The sequence below is a fragment of the Panthera leo genome, chromosome C1 (assembly GCF_018350215.1).
Source record: "Panthera leo isolate Ple1 chromosome C1, P.leo_Ple1_pat1.1, whole genome shotgun sequence".
Taxonomy (NCBI): Eukaryota; Metazoa; Chordata; class Mammalia; order Carnivora; family Felidae; genus Panthera; species Panthera leo.
Genome location: NC_056686.1, coordinates 104,815,731 through 104,839,579, shown reverse-complemented (window position 1 = coordinate 104,839,579; position 23,849 = coordinate 104,815,731). Strand labels below are relative to the sequence as shown.

The following is a 23,849-nucleotide window of genomic DNA, read 5'->3' as shown; positions in this document are numbered from 1 at the left end:
TAGTGGTGAAATAAAGACCTTTCAGATAAAATAGAGTTTGCTCCAACAGATTTTCACTTAAGGAAATTCTACTTTAGGAAGAAGGAAAATGGTACCAGAAAGGAGGTCTGAGATGCAAGAAGGAATGGTGAGCAAAGACATTGGTAAGCATCTGAGTAAATCAGACCTGTATAAAATAATGATGATGCCAATAATAATGTCTAACGTGAGGTGGTAAAAAAAAAAAAAAGAAAAAGAAAAAGAAAAGAAAATATTGGTCAACTAGAAGAGTGGTTAAATATTGATTTGTTTTAAAAATATGGGGCACCTGGGTGGCTCAGTCAGTTAAGCATCCAGCTTCAGCTCAGGTCATGATCTCACGGTTCATGAGTTTAAGCCCTGCATCAGGTTCTGCACTGATAGCACAGAGCCTACTTGGGATTTTGTCTCCCTCTCTCTCTGCTCCCCTCCCCCCCCCCATTTGCTCTCTCTCTCTCTCTTTCAAAGTAAAATAAACTTAAAAAAAATACTAAATAAAAATAAAGTGGAGGGTGTGCCTGGGTGGCTGAATCAGTGTTAGCATCCAACTCTTGATTTTGGTTCAGGTCACAATCCCAGGTCATGAGGTCAAGCCCCGTGTTGGGCTCTGTGCTGAGTGTGGAGCCTGTTGGGATCCTCTTTCTCCCTCTCTCTCTCTGCCCCTCTCCTGTGTGCTTGTGTGCTCTCTCTCTCTCAAAAATAAACATGCATTTAAAAATAAATAAAATAAAAAATTTTAAATACTGATTTTTTTTTTTTGAGAGTGTGAGAGAGACAGAGCATGAGTGGGGGAGGGGCAGAGAGAGAGAGAGAGAGAGAGAGCGAGAGAGGGAGGGAGACGGAGACACAGAATCCGAAGCAGGCTCCAGGCTCTGAGCTTTCAGCACAGAGCCTGATGCGGGGCTCCAACCCATGGACTGCGAGATCATGACCTGAGCCAAAGTCAGACTGAGCCACCCAGGCGTCCCTAAAATACCAATTTATGTAGCGATCCTTAAAGGTGATGCTTTAAAGCCATGCTAGAACCTCCCTGCCAACATCTCACTCAGCTTCTCTCCAAGAGGGAGTGCTATACCAAAAGGTAGAGTGTTAGACGGGTCTGATACTTTTGGTGGGTCTTGTGTTAATCATAACTCCTTGCTTACAATCCTCAGGATTCGATATTGCCTTTCAGTAAAAGTTCAGAGCATCAAGACTTCCCACAGCCAACTTGATCTTATGTCCTTGAGTTAGATCTCTAAACATATTTGATGTCTCCTTCCTTTATACTTTTACTTAGAATGCTCTCTTGAAAAATAAGTAGAATTTGAATGATTTATCTTCATCTGGAAAACCCTCCCTCACTGCTAAATTCAACCTATTTTTCAAACCTCAGTTCAAGTCCCATGAAAGTTTCTGACTAGCCCAAAAGTGGTTTATAATTTGAAAAACTATCATCTAAACCAAACATCCAGTAGTCATTTTTGCCTGTCTCCTGCTTTTTCAATTGAGCTTTTATTTAAAATTTATATTATTATAGGGGCACCTGGGTGGCTCAGTCGGTTGAGCTTCTGACTTCAGCTCAGGTCATGATCTCGCAGTCTGTGAGTTCAAGCCCGTGTCTGGCTCTGTGCTGACAGCTCGAGCCTGGAGCCTGCTTCAGATTCTGTTTTTTCCCTCTCTCTCTGACCCTCTCCCGTTCATGCTCTGTCTCTCTCTGTCTCAAAAATAAACATTAAAAAAACATTTTAAAAATATTTAAATTTATATTATTATAGAACTTTCTTCAAGTTTGCATGGTCTTTCCAGTTAGATTTTTAGTTTCTTAAGACAGTGGGTATTTCTTCTATGTCTTTGTACCCCTCTAGCTCCTAACTAAAGGAAACCAATATTTAAGTGCCTACTATAAGCCAGGTTCTCTACTAAATGCTTTCTTATACAGGACACCTGATTTATTCCTCACAGCAAACTTATAAAGATAGATATTAGTGTCCACATTTTACAGATGAGGACATTGCACTTGAGAAATAACATACCCAAAGCATTTACGTAGTCAGTGGCAGAGCTGGATTTCTACCACATCATCCATCAAAATGGCTTGCAAATAATCCATGTCTTGGAGGAGTAAAAGGCTCAGATGGTTTATACATTTTTCTGCTAATATTGATACTCTGAAATTTAGAATGTCATGAAAACAGATTTCAAAGAAGCCAAAATTCTTTTCAAAAATTACAAATTGACCTGCCAATTATTAACTGGGAGCTGAACCCTGGGAATTCACAAAGAGCTTGAAGTCAGAAAATCTTATTTCGGGGGTTTAGACGAAGGGAATTAAAGAGAGATTCTGTTATTTTATGCTTTGAATACACGTAATGTGACATGAAATGAATCACAATGAAATGAACCATCCTTAAGGTGCCTGCTGCTAGCCCATAACCCTTTCAGAACATTCTTTTCTTTTTATTCCCCTTTTCTAGGGTTACACATCTTTCTGGAATGACTGCATATCATCTGGCCTGCGAGGGGGCATCCTGATAGAGCTGGCCATGCGGGGTCGAATCTATCTGGAACCCCCCACCATGCGTAAGAAGCGACTACTGGACAGAAAGGTGCAACAGCCTTGTGAACATTCTCCTGATTTATGAAAGAGCAGATACCAATGGTCCATTTTGGAGAAATGGGAAGATCTGAGTAGTGAGACAAGATAAATATCACTGACTCAGCTGTCCCATTGTCTAACAGGTTTAATTAACCTATAGCAGAGGGAGAAATTCAAGTATCCATTATCTAAAGAGTTACAAGAAGTTTATGGTTTTGTCTTTTTATGCAGAAAAATCACATTTAGGATGCTGTTGATTGTTACTCCTCTGTATCTATAACTATAACATTATGAAATAGAGTGTTATATAGGAGGAGGGCAAACACCTGGGTTGGGTGCAGTCTTTGTTTAATTCTGGTCATGCTCAGATAACATTAGATTTTTCTCCTTCCATTTATAGCAAGTCCTCTCCACCATATGAGCTTGACTCCCATCTCTGTTTTCTTATTACGTATTTTTTCTACTCATAACTTCATTGTCATACTCTGAACTCTACCAAAACTACATTCTTCAGTGTCACCAGTAGGCTCTATGCCCATCATGGCACTTGAACTCACAACCATAAGATCATGAGTCACATGCTCTACTGATGGAGCCAGCCAGGCACCCTATCACCAGCTTCTCTTTTGTCTTCAATTTATTTTTCTCTCATAACCTATACGTGGCATTTGACATTTTTTGACCACCTCCCCCTACTTGAAATTTTCTCCATTCTTGGCCTTTGTTATATTACATTTTCTTGCTTCTTGCCTGTACCCTATTTCTTTTTTTTTTTTTTTATTTTTTTTAATGTTTATTTATTTTTGAGAGAGAGAGAGAGAGTGCAAGCAGAGGAGGAGCAGAGAGGGAGACACAATCCAAAGCACGCTCCAGGCTCTGAGCTATCGGCACAGAGCCCGACAGGCTCAAACCCACAGACTGCAAGATCATGACCTGAGCTGAAGCTGGACGCTTAACCAACTGAGCCACCCAGGCACCCCACCTGTACCCTATTTCTTATACTTCTCCATTCCTTAACATCTGAGTCTCAGTTTGCATCCTTTTGCATACCTTTCTTTCCTTTTGGAGATACCATTTATCTTCTAGCTTTATCTATCACCTCCATGATATTAACCTATCAAATCTGAGGCCTGTCTTCTTTTTCTGCCTCTAGGAACATATTTAACTCTTGACTAGACATTTCAACTTAGCTATCCCTTTTGAGTTAAAACCAAACTTATCCACTTTTGCCCTAAAGTAGCTTCCTCTTCTTTTATACCTTTATTAATTGTTTCACAGGTTAGTTTTCCAGACCTAAAGAGTTATTATTGCATATTTTCTTCCTGATCATTTATATCCAGTTTGTCACTAGGGCCCACTTCAAATGTTATTTCTTTCTCCCTACTATCACTCCATACTAGATATTAAACTTCTTGAGGACAGGGATAGTGTGTTATGTTGTTTTGCATTTCCTACAACATTTGACCCATAATGTATATACAGTATATTGAAAGATTCTAATTTGAATTAAGGGAATGAACCAGGGTCCCTTGTTTCTTCTTTTAAAGGTATTGCTAAAGTCAGATAGCCCAACAGGGGATGTTTTACTGGATGAAACTCTCAAACACATCAAAGCAACTGAACCCACAGAAACCGTCCAGACATGGATAGAGCTACTCACAGGTAAGATGGCTCAAAATGGCTAAAAAAATCCCACACTTTATAATCTTTATCCTACTAGTTCAAGCAGTGGAATACAGGAATTCAAGATGCTGGGTAAGAAATGTATGGCTCACTGTTTAACTGTATTTAAAGAAGGACAGAAAAGACATGGTTAATCAATACATAAAGTTTTCCAAAGCTCTATCTTACATCCACCACCCTACCACATAAGCTCTTTAATAGTATTCTCCACAAGAAAAAACTTTAACATTTTTTTTAAATGTTTATTTATTTCTGAGACAGAGACAGAGCATGAGTGGGGGAGGGGCAGAGAGAGAGGAAGACACAGAATCTAAAGCAGGCTCCAGGCTCTGAGCTGTCAACACAGAGCCCGACAAGGGGCTCGAACTCACAAACCATGAGATCGTGACCTGAACCGAAGTTGGTCGCTCAACTGACTGAGCCACCCAGGCGCCCCAAACATTTTTATTGATTCATAATTCACACCATACAGTTGACCCATGGAAAGTACACAATTAAGTGGATTTGAGTATATGCACACAATTGAACAGCCACCATCACAGTCCTAATTTACAACATTTTCATCACCCCAAAAATAAACCCCATACTCATTAGCGATTTTTCCCAAGCCTCCTGCCCAGCTCCAGGCAACCGCTAATCTACATTCTGTCTCTATTGATTTGCTTATTCTCAATATTTCATATAAAGGAAATGTACAACTTTTTTTTGACCAGATTAAGATAATATTTAAAGTCCATCCATGTTTTATCATGTACCAATACTTTATTCTCTCTTTTATTTTTTTTAAGGGTAAATTCAAAAACTTTTGTATAAGTAAGCAGATCTATGGCATAAAATTTTAGGAGAATCTTCCATGGGGCACTTTGAGGTCACAGCCAGTGTCACCTTCTGGAACAGTTTTTTTTAATTGAAATTTTAATCGAGGTATCTGTACATTCACATGAAGTTGTAAGAAATAGTACAGAGAGATCCCTTATACACTCTACCCAGAGTCCCTCAGTGATGACCAGTTACAAAACTGTAATATAATATGACCTCCAGGATATTGACATTGATACAATCTACCAATCTTACTAGAACTTCCCCAGGTTTACCTTGACTCCTTTTTGTTACCAAATAATACTTCACTGTATAGATGTACCACATTTATTTATCAGTTCATCAGTTGATAAACATTTGGATTATTTCCACTTTTTGACTATTATGAGTAATGCTGCTGTGAACATACCTGGACATGTTTTTGTGTGGATATGTTTTAGTTACTTTGGGGTATATAGTTAACATTTTTTACTGTGGTAGAATACATATAATATAATCTTTATTGTTTCAACCATTCATAAATGTATAATTCACTGACATCAAATACATTCACAGTGTTATGTAACCATCACTTCTGTCTATACCCAAAGCTTTCTCATCATCCCAAACATCCCTCTTTCTCCCTGTCCCCCCATGCCCTGGCAACCTCTTTTCTGCTTGTTGTCTTTATGAATTTGCCTACACCAGGTAACTCATATAAGTGGAATCATGCAATATTTGCCCTTCTGTTATCTGGCTTATTTTACTAAGCATAATGTTTTCAATGTCCATTCATGTTGTAGCATGTATCAAAATCTCATTCCTTTTTCTGGCCAAATAATATTCCAGTGTATGGATATACCACATTTTGTTTATTTATTTATTTTGAGAGAGAGTGTGCATGAGTATGAGCAGAGGAGGGACAGAGAAAGAAGGAGAAAGAGAATGTCAAACAGGTTCCACACTGACAGTGCGGAGCCCAATGCAGGGCTTGATCTCACAAACTCTGAGATCATGACCTAAGCCAAAATCTAGAGTTGAACGCTTAACCAACTGAGCCATGTGCATGCCCCACCACATTTTTTTTTTATTCATTTCATTTGTTGATGGACACTTGAGTTGTTTCCACCTTTTGGCTATTGTGGATAATGCTGCTATGTACATTAATATACAAATATCTATTCAAGTCCCTGCTAGTCATTCTTTTGAATATATATCTGAGAGTAGAATTGCTGGCTCATATGATAGTTCTGTTTTGAGAAACCACAAAACTGTTTTCTACACAGGCTGCACCCCTTCTCGCCAACCCTGCATAAGGGTTCCAGTTTCTCCATATTGTCATCAACACTTGTTCTATTTTTAGCTTTTTTGAGGGTTTTTTGTTTGTTTTGTTTCTTAAAGTTTATTTTGAGAGAATGAGAGAGTGGAGGAGGGGCAGAGAGAGAGAGTGAGAGAGACTCCCAAGCAGGCTCTGTGCTGTCAGTGTGGAGCTTATACAGGGCTCAGTCCCACAAACTGATATCATGACCTGAGCCAAAATCAAGAGCTGGACATTTAACTGACAGAGCCACCCAGGTCCCCCTGTTTTGTTTTGAATTATAACCATCCTAGTAGGCATGAAGTGGTATCTCATTATGGTTTTGATTTGCATTTCCCTAATGTCCAGTGATGAGCATCTTTTCATGGGCTTATGGGCCATCTGTATATCTTCTTTGGAAAAATGTCTATTCCAGTCTTTTGCCCATTTCTTTAATTGAGTTCTGTTGTTGTTATTGTTGTTGAGTTTTGGAAGTTCTTTGTATATTCCGGATATTAATCTCTTATCAGATATATCATTTACAAATATGTTCTCCCATTCTGTAGGTTGTTTTTTCAACTTTTTGATGGTAGTCCTTGATGCACAAGAGTTCTTGATTTTGATTAAATTGAATCAGTTTATCTATTTTTCCTTTTGTTGCCTCCACTTTTGGTTTTATAGCCATGAAAAGACTGCCCTTTCCCCCATTGAATGGTCTTGGTAGCCTTGTTGAAAATAAGTTGATCATCAATCTGAGGATTTATTTCTGGACTCTCTGTTCTATTGCATTGATCTGTGCTTGTCCTTATGCCTATACCATACTATTTAACTTACTATAGCTTTGTAGTAAGTTTTGAAGTTGGGAAGTATGAGTCCCACAACTTTATTGTTTTTCAAGATTGTTTTGGCTGTCTGGGTCTCATGAAATTCCATATGAATATGAGGATCAGCTTTTCCATTTTGGTGGGAAAGGCTTTTGGAATCTTGTTAGAGATTGTGTTGAACCTGTGGATCTCTTTGAGTGATACTGACATCTCAAAAATGTCAACTCTTCCTGTTCATTAAAATGAGATGTCTTTCCACTATTAATGTCATCTTTAATGTTTTTCAGCAATGTTATATAGTTTTCAGCATATAAATCTTTCACCTCCTTGGTTAGATTTATTCCTAAATATTTAATTCTTTTAGACACTATTATAAATGGAACTGCTTTCTTAATTTCCTTTTCAGATTGTTCATTACTGGTATATAGAAACAACTGATATTTGTGTGTTTTTTTTGTACCCTGCAACTTATCTGAATTAGTTTATTAGCTCTAGTAGCACTTTTGTGTACTCTTTGGAATTTTCTCTACAGTTGGCCCTTGAGCAACGTGCGCAGGTCCACATCTTTGTTTCTTCTCTAACAGCTCTGGTTGCAGTAGGGAAAGCAGGCATCGTTATGTTGTTCATGACCTTTGAGGGAAAACTTTCAGTCTTTTACTATTAAATGTGATGTTAGCTGTGCATTTTTTTTTTTCAACGTTTTTAATTTTTATTTTTGGGACAGAGAGAGACAGAGCATGAACGGGGGAGGGGCAGAGAGAGAGGGAGACACAGAATCGGAAACAGGCTCCAGGCTCCGAGCCATCAGCCCAGAGCCTGACGCGGGGCTCGAACTCACGGACCGCGAGATCGTGACCTGGCTGAAGTCGGACGCTTAACCGACTGCGCCACCCAGGCGCCCCTAGCTGTGCATTTTTATACCCTTTAAGTATACCCTTTATTCTGGGGCACCTGGGTGGCTCAGTCGGTTGGGTGTCTGACTTTGGCTCAGGTCATGATCTAACGGTCTGTGAGTTCAAGCCCCACGTTGGGCTCTGCGCTGACAGCTCAGAGCCTGGAGCCTGCTTCCAATCCTGCCTGTCTCTCTCTCTCTCTCTCTCTCTCTCTCTCTCTCTCTCTCTCTCTCTGCCCTTCCCTCACTCACACTCTGTCTCTCTCTCAAAAATAAAGAAATAAAAACACTAAAAAAAAAAGTATACCCTTTAGGGGCACCTGGGTGGCCTCCGACTTTGGCTCAGGTCATGATCTCACAGTCTGTGAGTTCAAGCCCCGCGTTGGGCTCTGTGCTGACAGCTCAGAGCCTGGAGCCTGCTTTGGATTCTGTGTCTCCCTCTCTCTCTGACCCTCCCCCATTCATGCTCTGTCTGTCTCTGTCTCAAAAATAAATAAATATTTTTAAAAAATGTTTTAAAAAGTAAACCCTTTATTCTGTTGAGAAATTTTCCTTTTGTTCCTAGTTTTCTGGGAGTTTTAAATCATGAAGGTGTATTCATCTTTGTCAAATGTCTTTTCTGAGTCAGGTGAGATGACTGGCTTTTTTTTTTCTATTAATGTGATGTATTGTTACATTGATTACTTTTTATTGAGGCATAATTGACATACAACATTGTATTCATTTCAGGTATAGAACACATTGATTCAGGATTAGTATATTGTGAAATGATCACAGTATGTTTACTTAACATCCATCACCATATATAGTTACACATTTTTTTTCTTGTGATGAAAACTTTTAAGATCTCTCCTAGCAACTTTCAAATATACAGTACAGTGTTGTTAACTATAGTCACCATGCTGTTTATCACATCCCTAGGACGTATTTATTTTATAACTAGAAGTTTGTACCTTTTGACTACATTCACCCATTTTGCCCACCCCTGCCTCTGGCAACCACCAATCTGTTTGCTGTATCTATGAGCTTGTTTGTTTTGTTTTTGAGTTGTTGTTTTTTTTTTAAGATTTTATTTTTAAATAATCTCTATACCCAACGTGAGGCTAGAACTTAAAACCCTGAGATAAGAGTCACACACTCTACCAACTGAGCCAGCCAGGCATCCCTTTTGGATTTTTGTGTTTTAGATTTCATATATATAAGTGAGATCATACAGTATTTGTCTTTCTCTGTCTCACTTATTTCACTTAGCATAATGCCTTCAGATTCCATCCATGTTGTTGCAAATGGAAAGATTTCTTTTTATGGCTGAATACTATTCCATTGTATATATATACACATTTTCTTTAGTCATTCAACCATCGATGGACACTTAGGTTACTTCTATGTTTGGCTATTGTAAATAATGCTTCAGTGGACATCAGAGTGCATAAAGTTATTATTTTCATTTCCTTTGAATAAATACCCAGAAGTGAAATTGCTAGATCATATGATAGCTCTATTTTTAACTTTTTAGGAACCTCCATACTGTTTTCTATAGTGGCTGCAACAATTTACATTCTCACCAACAGTCACAAAGGTTCTCTTTTCTCCACATCCTTTCCAACACTTGTTATTTCTTGTCTTTTTGATAATAGGCATTCTAGCATGTGTGAGGCGATTTTCATTGTGATTTGATTTGCACCTGATGACTAGTGATTTTGAGCAATTTTTCATGTACTCGTTGGCAATCTGTATGTCTTCTTTGGAAAAAGTCTATTCAGATCCTTTGCTCAGATTTTTTTTTTTTTTTTTTTACATATATATAACATTCCTGGAATAGATTTTACTTGTTCATGATAAATAATCCTTTTAATATGCTATTGGATTCAATTTGCTAATATTTAATTAAGGATTTTGCATCTATATTCATAAGGGTTATTGGTCTGTAATGCGATTTAAAGTGAGTTTCTTGTAGATAGCATATAGTTGGATCATGTTTTTTAACCCATTCTGCCAATCTTTGTCTTATGACTGAATTGCTTAATCCATTTGCATTTAAATTAATTATTCATGAGGAGACACTTCTACCATTTTGCTATTTGTTTGCTGTATGACCTATAGGTTTTTGTCCCTCATTTCCTGCATTACTGTCTTCTTTTGTGTTTAGGTGATTTTTTATAGTGAAACATTTGTATTCTCTCTCATTTTATGTAGATATCATCTTGGTTGCTACATGGGATTTAACATCCTACAGTTAGAACAACCTAATCTGATTTTATACCAACTTCAATGATATAGAAAAACTCTGCCCTGATATAGCTCCATTCCACCCTCTTTCTGTTTTGATGTCACAAATTATTCCTTTATACATAGTATGCCCAATAACATAGATTAGTAATTATTTTTGATGTATTTATCTTTTAAAGTATATAGAAAATAAAAAGTAGTGTCACAAACCAATAACTAGTTTTTATAGTTGTACATATATTTACTTTTACTGGAGATATTTATTTCTTCATACTGCTTCTAGTTACTGTCTAGCTTCCCTTCATTTCTTTCTTATTTTTTTATGTTTATTTATTTTTGAGACAGAGAGAGACTGTGTAAGCAGGGGAGAGGTGGAAGGAGGAGGGGACACAGAATCTGAAGCAGGTTCCAGGCTCTGAGCTGTCAGCACAGAGCCCAAAGCAGGGCTCAAACCCACGAGCCACAAGATCATGACCTGAACCAAAGTCGGACACTTAACTGACTCAGCTACCCGGGTGCCCCTAGCTTCCCTTCATTTCAATTTGCAGTGCTCCTTTTTAGTATTTCTTGCGTGGCAAGGCTAGTGGTAACAAATCCCCTTGGTTTTTGTTTATCTGGGAAAGTCTTAATTTCTCCTTCATTTTTGAAGGACAGTTTTTCTGGATATAGAATTCTCATTTGACAGGTTTTACTTTTTTCTTTTCTTTTCTTTTCTTTTCTTTTCTTTTCTTTTCTTTTATTTCAGCTCTTTGAATATATTGGCCCACTGCCTTCTGGCCTTCAAATTTTTTGATGAGAAATCTGTTATCTTACTGAGGATCCCTTGTATGTGATGACTCACTTCTCTCTTTCCTTTCTGCTTTTAGATTCTTTTTGTTTGGCTTTTAACAATTTGATCATAATGTGTCTCAGTATGGATGTTTTATCTGACATTGGGTTCATTATGCTTCTTGAATTTATAAATTCATGTCCTTCATCAAATTCGGAAAGTTTTCAGATAGTCAGAAAGTTTTCATAATTTTCTTTAGATAGTCTCTCTGCCCCTTTTCTGTCTCTCCTCCTCCTGGGACTCCCACAATGCATATATTTGACCATTTGATGGTGTACCAGAGGTCCCTTAGGCTCTGTTTACTTTTTCTCATTAAACATCCTTCTGTTCCCTAGACTATATAATTTCCATTTCCTATATTCAGGTTTGTTCATTCTTTTTCTGCCTGCTTAAATCTGCTTTTGAACCCATATACGTGGTGTTTTTCATTTCAGCCCTTGTATTTAAGCTCGAGACTTTCTTTTTAGTTCCTTTCAATAATTTTTATCTCTTCATTAATATTCTCATTTTGTTCATATATTGTTTCCCTATGTCCATATATTCTCTTAGCTCTTTGAGCATCTTCAAGACAATTGTTTTCAAGTCTTTGTCTAGTAAAGTTGATATCTGTGCTTTCTGAGGCACACATTATGTCCACTTCTTTCGTTTCTTTGAATGTATCATAGATACATACATAGATTCTAGTAGGGCACCAGGGTGGCTCAATTGGTTAAGTGTGATTTCTGCTTGGGTCATGATCTCATGTTCATGAGTTTAAACCCCGCATCAGGCTCTGCACTATGTGGAGCCTGCTTGGGATTCTCTCCCTCCCTCTTCCTCTGCCCCTCCCCTGCTCTTGCACACTCTCTCACAATAAATAAACTTAAAAAAAATAGACTCTAGTATAATTGTTGTCTAGGTGAAGAGATGGATTTCTGGCACTTCTTACTCTATCATCATCCCTGATATCATACCTCAGTGATTAACATTTTAAAGAACCTTATCTCTATGTCCAGTTTGCCATTAGGGCCCACTTCAAATGTTTTTTGTCTCCCCACGGTCACCCCATACTAGATTTTAAACTTCTTAAGGACAGGAATGGGGCCAGTTTTTTCAAAGTGGCTATACCATTTTACATTTCCACACCAGTGTATAAGTTTCTATTCTTCCACATTCTCATCAATACTTGTTATTCTCTGTCTTCTTTATTTTATCTATCCTAATGAGCATGTAGTGGTATATTGTGATTTTTATCGGGATTTTCCTAATACTAATGATGTTGACCATCTTCATGTATTTATGGCCATTTGTATATCTTCTTTGGAGAATTGTCTTTTCATATCTTTTGCCTATTTTTCAACTGGGTTTGCCTTTTTTGCCACTGAGTTGTACTTTTCAAATATATTGTAGATACAAATCGCGTATCATATACAGGATTTGCAAAATTTTCTTCCATACAGGGGCACCTGGGTGGCTCAGTCAGTTGAGCATCCCACTTCAGCTCTGGCCATGATCTCACGGTTCGTGGATTCAAGCCCCATATCCGGCTCCACACTGAGTATGGAGCCTGCTTGGGATTATCTGCCTCCTTCTCTCTCTGCCCCTCTCCCACTTGCACACACATGCTTGCTTGGTCTCTCTCTCTCTCTCTCTCTCTCTCTCTCTCTCTCTCTCAAACTTAAAAAAATAAAAATCATTTGACCATAAATGTATGGGTTTATTTCTGGGTTCTTCTTTTGATCCCTAGGTCTATTTTTTTTATTTATTTATTTATTTATTTATTTATTTATTTATTTATTTATTTATGAGAGAGAGAGAGAGAGAGAGAGAGAGAGAGAGAGAGAGGATGCGTGCGTGCATGCACAGGCAGGGGAGGGACAGATAGACAGAACCCAAAGCAGGCTCCAGGCTCTGAGCTATCAGCACAGAGCCCAACACGGGGCTCAAACCCACCAACCGTGAGATCATGACCTGAGCCGGATGCTTAACTGACTGAGCCACCCAGGTGCCCCTCTCTTGTCTATTCTTATTCTCTCTCTCTCTCTCTCTCTCTCTCTCTCTCACTGTTTTTTTGTTTGTTTGTTTGTTTGTTTTAATATTTATTTCTGAGAGAGAGAGAGAGTATAGGTAGGGGAGGTGCACCCAGAGGAGGACAGAGGATCCAAAGCAGGCTCTGCACTGACAGCAGAGAACCTGATGCAGGGCTTGAAATCACAAAGCACAAGATCATGACCTGAGCCAAAGTCAGACACTTAACCAACTGAGCCACCCAGGCAACCCCTTATGCACTCTCTTGATTATTGTAGTGTTTGGTTTTTTAAGTTTATTTATTCATTTCAAGAGAGACAGAGAGAGTGAGCAGGGGAGAGGCAGAGAGAGAGGGGGAGAGAGAGAATCCCAAGCAGGCTCCACACCATCAGCAGGAAGGCCAATGTAGGGCTCGAACTCATGAAACGTGAGTTCAGGACCTGAGGTGAAACCAAGTGTCAGATACTTAATCGACTGAGCCACATAGGCTCCCTGATTATTGTAGTTTTGTAGTAGTTTTCAAATCAGGAAATGTGAGTCCTCCAACTTTATTGTTCCTTTTCAATATTTTTTTGGCCATGCTGGGTCTTTTGCATTTCTGTATGAATTATAGAATCAGCTGGTCAGTTTCGGCAATCAAGCAAAGTAGTGGTTTTTTTTTCTTTAAGTTTATTTGTTTAGAGAGGGAGAGAGAGAGAATCCCAAGCAGGCTTTGCACTGTCAGTGCAGAGCCCAACACAGGGCTCAAACTCACGAACCATGAGATCATGACCTGAGCTGAAATCAAGAGTTGGACATTTAACCGACAGAGCCACCCAGGTGCCCCTAAGGTAGGATTTTAATAGGAATTATATTGTATCTGCAGATCAATTTGGGGAATATTGCTATCTTAAAAATACTAAGTTTTCTGGGGTACCTGGGTGGCTCAGTTGGTTAAGCGTCCGACTTCAGCTCAGGTCATCATCTCGCAGCCCATAAGTTCCAGCCCCGCATTGGGCTCTGTGCTGACAGCTCAGAGCCTGGATCCTGCTTCAGATTCCGTGTCTCCCTCTCTCTCTCTGCCCTCCCCCACTCGTGCTCTGTCTCTCTCTCAAAAATAAAATAAAAATTAAAAACAATAATAATATCAAGTTTTCTAATCCATGAACATGGATGCCTTTCCATTTATTTAGATATTTCTTTCAACAATGTTTTGTAATTTCCAATGTGTAAGTCTTATACTACTTTTGTTAAATATAGTCCTAACTATTTTGTTCTTTTTGATGCTATTATGAGTATAATTGTAGGAAAACAACTACAAAAATTGAGAAAAAATTTATTTTCAGATTGTTGCTAATGAATAGAAATTCAATTTGATTTTTTTTTATTTACTTTTTTGGGGGGGGGCAGAGAGGGGGAGAGAGAGAGAGCATCCCATGAGGGGCAGAGGGAGAGAGAGAGAATCCCACAGGGGGCAGAGGGAGAGAGGAAGAGAGAAAGAATCCTGAAGCAGGGCTCCAACTCACAAACTGTGAGATCATGACTTGAGCTGGAGTCGGATACTGAACCGACTGAGCCACCCAGGCACCCCCTGCCATTTTTATTTCTTTAAGGTCAGTAGTGATGTTTCCTCTCTAATTCCTAATGTTAGTGATTTGACTCTTCTCTCTTTTTTCTTTGTCATTTTAGGTTTGTCAATTTGTTGATCTTTTCAATGAACCAACTTTGATTTTAATGATTTCCTCTATTGTTTTCATTGTTTCTATTTATCTCCTCTCTAATCTCTATTATTTCCTTTCTTCTGCTTCCTTCGTGTTTATTGTGTTCTACTTTGTCTAGTTTTTTAAAGTAGAAGTTAGGTTATTGATTTATTTAATATCTTTTCTAGCATACCATTTGGGGTCATATCTTTCTCTCTTGGCACTGGTTTAAGCTACATAGCATAAGTTTTGGTCTGTTGTCATTTTCATTCAACTCAGAGTTGAGTGTGATTTCTTTGACCCCATTGGTTATTTAGGAGTTTGTTGTTTAATTTCCACATATTTTTGAATTTCCCAAATTGTCTCCTGTATTTAATTTCTAGTTTAATTCTATTGTGGTTGGATAGCATACTTTGTATGTTTTCAGTCCTTTTATTAAGGCTGATTTTATGGCCTAGCAAATGGTCTATCCTGTAGAGTATGCCACGTGTACTTGAGAAGGGTATGTATTATGCTGTTAGGGTGGAATGTTCTGCAGATGTCTTGTTAGATCTAGTTGGCTTAGCATATTGTTCAAGTCTTCCATTTGTTTTTTCCCAAAGGTGAGACCTGGAACCCCTTCAAATTACAGTACCAACTGAGAAATGTGAGAGAACGAATTGCAAAGAACCTAGTAGAGAAGGGTATTCTAACCACAGAGAAGCAGAATTTCCTCCTATTTGACATGACTACTCATCCAGTGACCAATACAACAGAGAAACAGCGACTAGTGAAAAAACTTCAAGATAGTGTCCTAGAGCGGTGGGTGAATGACCCCCAGCGTATGGACAAACGAACACTAGCGCTCCTGGTGCTGGCCCACTCCTCTGATGTGCTAGAGAATGTCTTCTCCTCTCTGACAGATGACAGGTATGATGTGGCAATGAATCGAGCCAAGGACTTAGTAGAGCTGGACCCTGAAGTGGAGGGGACAAAGCACAGTGCCACAGAGATGATCTGGGCTGTGCTGGCAGCCTTCAATAAATCCTAAAGCCAGTGGGTGGGTTTCTCCTTTTTCCCCTGCTGGCTCGTGACTGTCAGAGACACCACACGGAGTTTTGTGTGATGAGATGTTTTTCATCGTTTTTTGTTTGTTTTTTTGTTTTTTTTTTTTCCTTCTCTTGAATCAGACTTATGATTTGGGGAGAGCCAACTTCAGGGCTTCTCCATAAACCTTGACCATTGTAAGCAGACTTTATTTCTCCCTAAATTTCCACTGCAGAGGTGAATAAACTAGGTGAATACACACACACACACACACACACACACACACACACACACACACAATTATCACTTTCTCTCATTTCCTGGTTTGCTTCCATCCAGTGTGCTTTTGGATAAACAGGAATATCTAAGTGGGATTTGGAGTTCTCCAGCCACAAAATGTGAATGAGATATAGAGCAAACCATTAATTAAGATTTCTAAGGTTTGTTTTCTATCTCTTCTTTTTTTTTAAGTGGGCTCCACATCCAATATGGGACTTGAGCTCATTACCCTGAGACTAAGAGTTGTATGCTCTATCAACTGAGCCAGCCAGACGCCCTGTTTTCTATCTTAAATACACGTTTTCACAGTCTTTGTCTCTCAGACTCTACTAAGGATTGTAGTTATTGAAATAACTGTCTGGGCAGTAGAAACAAAACTAATTTTTGGAACAGATGGTCTCTGGGATTATATGTCCCACTAATGATTTTTCAGCTTTCCTTTTCTAACCTAATGAGAATATTGCAAATTTGCTTACCTGGTTCTCACAGTCCTAGAATCAGAAATATGTTCTGTACTCTCTCTTAGCATTATCCTACTCCCTCGTTCATCAGGGCAAAAGTCTGAATGAAAAAAATGGGTCTTTCAGCCACGTCCTTCATACAATCAGCATTCCAGTTTATAAGGGAGGGAGGTGGCATGAGAATTTCCACCCTTCAGCTCATGATTGTCCTGATTCCTCCAGATTTACTCTATATGTCTCTGCTCTGATCAAATTGAGGGAGTTATAAATTTCAGTTGCCTAATAGCAGCATCCTGAGTCCAGACAGTGTATCTAAACTCCAGATCTTCTTGTTCCCTGTTTTTGGCTTCCTTCATAAATTGATAGATTCTGTCTGTATTTAAGGGTTCTAGAAGTAGTTTTGTCTGTATTTAGTCCATAGATAACCTCCTAGTCATTAGTCTTGTTTCAATATAACCATCTTTCTAGCCAAATCTCTCAAAACTTTTCAGTTTTTTCAATTCAGTAGTGAGTGCTAAGAGAAGATTAAGAAAAATACTATTTTGATGGGCAATTTGGTATGAAATGCATGTTGACATAAAGTCTACTATTTAGGAATATAAAGAGGACAGGCACCAAGTTGTGCTAAGTTCAGGCATTTACTATGCAAATATTTTTTTAAGATTTGTTTATTTAATCTCTACACTCAACATGGAGATCTACACTCAGCTTTTGACCATTACAGAGAAGCAGGCTGTCAAAGGGCTCATACAGACAACCCAGACATGATATCAACTCTTCCTGATCTGAAACGAATGAATGATTGTAACTTTCATCTCCTCCCCCAAACCTGTGTAGCCCCATGGAATTCCCCAAATCAACAATCATTGTTTTTTTTTTCACTTTCAGGTATTGCTTATATGACTAGAGATACGAATTTTAGCATGAAATGAGTTCTAAACGTGCAGCTGAGTAGAGCTTCAGTTTGGCACTCTGAAAGTACAAAAGCAGTCCATGTGTTGTCTCTACGTGGCTTAGTTTTCCTTTTTGAACCAGGTTTTGTTCTGGAAAGTGTCAGCTTGATTGGGGGGTAGAAGTCGAGTTCTTTCTTGCAACACTTGGTCAGTGTTTATTTTTATGTTGTATCTCAATGAGAATGTCTTCAGTTTGAATCTGTATAGTAGTCTCTGCAAAACACCTTCTTTAATGCATAGGGTTTTCACATTTCTGTATAATAAATAATTATTGGTTTTCTGGTTTTACAACTTCAATTATTTTAACTAGAAATAAGAACTTTCCACACAAGGCCAGTAACACTCCCCCCTTTACACCAGGAGACCAGCCTGTTTCATCCTGTATAGAATATTAGAGACAAATAGAATCATAACGTATATAGGCAGGGCATACATCAAGGCTAACCTGAACACCAGCTAATGTTGTAGTCTGAATAGTGTCTCCGTCTCAATCAAAATAATTTACCCAATTACACCATTTTTCATCAAGAAAAGGATTATGTTCTGCCCTATTCATATCTACTTGCAAGTGACACTGAAACTTACCTAAGAGCTGAAAGTATAAAGTTGGAAACACAGGTAACCTACCTAACTGTAACAGAGTTAACAACATGTGAAAGTGTGGCATCTCTCCCAATCAGATGGGGGCACCCAAATGTAGGGCGACCCAATCAGGTGGAAGCCTGGGGCACAGGCTGTGGAAGGATTCACCTGAGGCAGAAGAGCCAGTATAGAAGTTTCTTGAATATACCACAAGGGAGCAAAGTAGAGACTGTCTGCCAGGAGGCAGTGGGTGGGGGCTGTTTTTAAAGTGGGGGAGGTAAGGAGATATGGGGACCATGGAATTTTCCCTTGTTTTGGTACCTGTGCCTGGTTGTGAGTAGCCCATTGGTTAGTTAGGGCCTGTGGATATTTTGAGATGGGTCGCCTGATGGGCCTGTCTGTATTCAGTCAACTGGTCAGGCTGTGGACCCTTTGGCCTTGCTCAAGTTTCCATTGTTCAAGCCTGTTACCTAAAAGTGGCCTCTACAAAAAGATAACTGTGCTTATAACAGGCGTATTGTTCTTCCCTTCTTTATAATGTCTACAGCACAAGGAACAATAAGAAATGTATATACTAGGATTGTTTATACTTCCTGTTCTTTTTATTTCAAACAAAACATTGTTCACATAAGTCATCCTTTGCACTGAAATCACCTTGTGGGGTGGGGGTGGGGGGTACCTTACGAAAATGTAAGTTCCTAGTAAATCATTCTCTGGGGTTAGAGGCTTAGGAAGCTGCACTTTAAACACAGTCTCCAGGGGCAACTGGGTGGCTCAGTTGGTTGAGCTTCCAACTTTGGCTCAGGTCACGATCTCGCAGTTCGTGAGTTCGAGCCCTGCGTCGGGCTCTGTGCTGGCAGCTCAGAGCCTGGAACCTGCTTCGGAATCTGTGTCTTCCTCTCTCTGCCCCTTTTCCATTCATGTTCTGTCTCTCTCAAAAAGTGAATAAACATTAAAAAAATGAATAAACACAGTCTCCAAAAACTTGCATGTCAAAATTTGAGAACACTGCTTGATATTTTATTGTAATTCGTTCATCCCAAAAATATTGAGTACTTACAAATTTGGCTCTTATAAGTGCCAAAACTGGCACTTGCTAGGTGCTGACAATAAAAAGTTGTGTAGGACACAATTTCGGCTCCCAAGAACTCACATTTAAGTGAGCAAATAAGGGGCACCTGGGTGGCTCAGTTGGTTGAGCACCTGACTTCGGCTCAGGTCATGATCTTGCTGTCTGTGAGTTTGAGCCCCGCGTCGGGCTCTGTGCTGACACCTGTTTCAGATTCTGTGTCTCCCTCTCTCTCTGATCCTCCCCCACTCATGCTCTTGTCTGTCTCTGCAAAAATAAATAAACTTAAAAAAAAGAAAAAATTTTAAAAATTTCTGGCTAATGGGTTTTTTGTTTTTGTATAACACTTTAAATACTCTCTTATTGTATGTTTTCTGACATCAAATTTTAACAACTCTAAAAAGGATTCTAATTAAAAGATAAAAATTTTGTTCTTCCCCTTTTCCACAGTTCTTAAAAGAACTGTAGACATATATTCACTCATATGATATTTAAAAATGTTTTACTCTAAATAATAAAAAGATTGTTTTAATGCTGAAACAACTTAGGTAGAACTTATTTTTTAAATATTTTCCTATTACCTATTACATGTGTACATGAATCTCTGTTCCTGTGTCCCCAGTTCTTTCCAAGACTTTGGTCTGTCTGCCTTTTCTCCCCAGTGAGTTCCAATGGAAAGAGACCAGACATGGATGACTGTGTTTTAAGTGAGAAAGGGAGCTATCTCTCCCAGGAAGCAGTAAAATTATCTCAGAATGCAAGTCAGACAAAGTGAGGGTCACTTCCTGGCAGAAATCTCCTATTTCTAGCAGTCCAACTCAATGTCATCAGTTTCCTTTATATTCCAAATTGTAAAAAAGTAGATTCAACTTTGGGGGGTGGGATCAAGTACTCCAAAAGAGCTTTTTAAACAGACATGTTCTGTGTAGTTCTTTCCCCCTGAATATCAGTAGTCTGTCCACCACTTTGTTTTTCTCAACTTACTTGAACCTCCCTAAGTATAGAGCAAATTTTATCTGAACTTACCTTAGAAACTCAGGAATCTAGGGACTTTTACCCCTTCAGAAGGGTATCTTTTTTTTTTTCCTCTTTTTTCTTTTCTTTCCTTTTCTTTTCCTTTCTTTCCTTTTCTGTTTCCTTTCTTCCTTTCTTCCTTCCTTCCTTTCTTCCTTCCTGTCTTTTTCTTTCCTCCTTTCTTTCCTTCTTTCTCCTTCTTTCACCTTCTTTCTCCTTTCTTCTTTCCTTCCTTCTTTCCTTCTTTCCTTCCTTCCTTCTTTCCTTTCTTTTTCTCTTCCTTCCTCTCTCTTTTCCTTCCTCCTTTCCTTTCTCCCTTCCCTTCCCTTCCCTTCCCTTCCCTTCCCTTCCCTTCGCTTCCCTCCCCCTCCCCCTCCCCCTCCCCTCCCCTCTCCCCTCTCCCCCCTCCCCCCTCCCCTCTCCCCTCTCCCCTCTCCCCTCCTCTCCTTTCCTTTCCTTTCCTTTCCCTTCCCTCTGAGCGGGGGAGATCCAGCGAGGAAGGGAGAGAGAGAATCCCAAGCAGCCCCCACGCTGTCGGTGCAGAGCCTGATGTGGGGCTCACACTCACGAACTGTGAGATCATGACGCTTAAAACAGCTGAGCCACCCAGGTGCCCCTTCAGATTCTCTTTTGAGCCAGTTTAATACCTTATTAGTTCCATCATTTGTGTAAGTTATGATTTTCCTCATAATTTTCTTTTTTTTTAATTTTAGAGAGAGCGCATACAAGCGGGTGGGGGAGAGGGACAGAGGGAGAAAAAGATAATCTTTTTTTTTTTTTTTTAAAGTTTATCACTTTGAGAGAGCACAAGCAGGAGAGGGGCAGAGGAGGGAGGGGGAGAGATGCTTAACAGACAGCCTCCAAGGCGCCCCAACATGTTTTTCCTTTTTTGAAATTTATCTTTAACTGTATTATTTTGATCACTTAGCTCCTTTCCTCAGGCTACACTTGGGGCCAGTTCTAAGAGTATAAGTTTGTTAAGGAGGCAAGGAGATGATAGAGCTTGGTTAATTTCCTAATATTCTCAATTTGGCCCATCAGAGGGTGCTAAGAGACCCAGATATTTCTGCAGTCTCATGTTTTTTGTTTTTGTTTTTATGGCCATTCTTCTGTAGAAAGTAGCTTATGCATTGGCAAGTTGTACAGTGTTATTCCCAGATATCCCATCCCATACTGTAAATATATTTAGGTCCTGACCTGAAACAGTCAGACATAAGCAAGAAAAAAAAACCCAAAAGGTAAGAAGTTCAGGTCTTCTTCTCTCCTTACTTTCTTCCCTCCAATTGCCTCTTCTTGGATTTGCTTCTCTGTAAATGGCACTTCACTCAGGAACCTGGGATTCATCCTTGGTTCTCTCATCTTTATTCCCCACCTCCGGTATCATTTGTCTCTTCGGCTCCTTCATTTACATGGCTTCTGCCTTTGATCAGGCCTCAACTCTCACCTGGCCTACCACAGGCAGATGTCCAGCTGGTCTCGCCTTTCCTCCAGTCCACTCTCCACCCAGCTACTCCAGTTAAGTCTTTACAAATCCCGTCTAACAGTACAATTTTCCTGCTTGAAATCAGGTTTCCCCGTGTCCTCATGAAACCCCAACACTTGACTATGACTTACGAGTCTCCTCAGGACCCCGGCAACCTGAACAGCTTCATGGTTTGCTGCTTCCACACAGGTTCCTAGATTAGCCTTATTTATAGACTGTCCTTAGGGAGATTTTCAAAAATACAGATTGGGCTAGCAGGCTCTCTCTCCCCCTAGGAAATTGTTACTCTTGCTATAGTTTCCCTCTCCCTCTTCCATTGTCTTCAGTTACCCTCTAACCTTTTATAAGATAAGGTTGTCCTCTAAATTGTCTTCCTTTCCTCCCCCACCCTCTGCCAATCTCCAACCTTCCTATTCATCCTTAGGGTCTGGGTTCAGGTTCCGCCTTGTCTGAAACATTCCTTGCCCAGCTCAGCTAGAAATGATCTTTTAAACACTTATGAGTACAAACCATTTGGTGTCACACATACTTACCTAATACTGTAGTTTTTCTACACAATGTAAGGCACACAATGTGGTGACTTATGTGTTTAAATACATACATTGGAAACTTATAGCTCATTCCCACCTATGACTATGGGTCACAGTCACCCTGTCCTAAACCCCTTCCCTATCATTATGCTCTGAGACTTCAACATTTGTGACTTCACGTGTGCTTGATTACATCAAAGTCAGTGACTTTATATCCCTGCATATCTACCATCAATTACAATTATAGGCTGGAGCTCATCGTAACCTGCAATTTCTCCACCTTCCTAGATACACCCTCAAATTCCCCTCACTATGACCTCCTACTCTTCCGCCTCTTAGCATCCCCACCAAATCTGAGCTTCCTTCTGTGTCATGCCCAGTTCTCCATCGCCTTTCTATTCCATCCTTCCTAGAGAGCCTCAATGCTATGGTCAGGTATTTCAACAAACTGGCAAACCAATATGGACTTCCTCATTGTCTTCCCTCCACTGTTCCTTCTTTACCAGTCCTTTGTCCTTATTAACAGGCTGGCTGTTTTCTCCACATCAAGACAGCCAGGAGTTATTGACCAAAGTCACAAAGCCATGGTGATTAAGACTACTACAAATCCATACCTATCTAATCTTAGATCTTTTAGGAATCATTGCTATTTTCTATAGTGCTGTTTCTACCCCCACCTTTCCTAGATTCTCTATCCCACCCTGCCATCCTTTTTATTCTCAAAAGATTGACCGCAGAAAAGCAAGGACATTCAACGTGACTTCCTTAAATGTTTAACTACTTCAAAATCTCTCTGTACAATTTCCCCTTCAACACATCTGTTTCTCTCCCTCTTGATCTAATGATCTCCCCTGAGACTTTAATTCTTTATCTTCTCTTTAAAATGGATAATTACAGCAGAACCTGGGTGGCTCAGTTCATTAAGTGTCTGACTTTGGCTCAGGTCATGGTCTCACAGTTCAAGCCCTGCATCAGGCTCTACCCTGGCAGTGCAGAGCCTGCTTCGGATTCACTCTCTCTCTGCCCCTCCCCCACTCACGCTCTGTGTGTGTGTGTCTCTCTCTCAATAATAAATAAACTGAAACAAAACGGATTCATTACCTTTTTAGTTTCTCTCAATTAGCCTCTTGCCCTTTTCTGAAAACATGCTTGAATTGTGTCTGTTTTCCCAAAAAGAAAACAGAGTTCTGCCTCCTCTTCATTATTCTAATTCCTTCCTCTGCTTTACTGTTGAATATTGCTATCACTTCCTCACTCTTTAACTGCATGCAATTTTGTCCCCTCCATCTTCAACTTCTGTCACTTTTTTCCTGGTTCTTCTCCTTACCCCTCTGATCATTTGTGTCTGTGTCCCTTACCAACTTTTATCCAGTTTTCCATCTTGGGACTCTTTCATTCTCCTTAGGTGATCTCATTTACTTCCACAACTTTACTTACATTTACATGAAGAAGTCCAAGTTTTGCTCATAGTGACCTTCTACTTTTCTCCCAAACTCTAGGTCTACATTTCCTAGACCTCTAAAATGGTAGCTATGCTGGAGATCTCGGGTCATTTATCCAAAGGCTTCATTGACTGGATAACTCCACCAAATGGCCCATTTGTCTTAAAAAGTCAATG

At 39.5% G+C, this 23,849-nt stretch overlaps 1 protein-coding gene across 2 annotated transcripts in view; it reads left to right on the top strand.

Annotated features, from left to right (window-relative positions):
• GOLPH3L (golgi phosphoprotein 3 like) overlaps positions 1 to 17,254 on the top strand; it is a 36,864-nt gene extending 19,610 nt beyond the window's left edge. For both annotated transcript variants that reach the window (XM_042953860.1, XM_042953858.1), the window contains 3 exons: positions 2,475 to 2,606; positions 4,144 to 4,258; positions 15,437 to 17,254. In XM_042953860.1, the coding sequence (XP_042809794.1) occupies positions 2,475 to 2,606; positions 4,144 to 4,258; positions 15,437 to 15,864 (675 nt within the window). In that variant the 3' untranslated portion in view covers positions 15,865 to 17,254. The remainder of the gene's footprint in view (positions 1 to 2,474; positions 2,607 to 4,143; positions 4,259 to 15,436) is intronic.
• Positions 17,255 to 23,849: the final 6,595 nt, after the last annotated feature.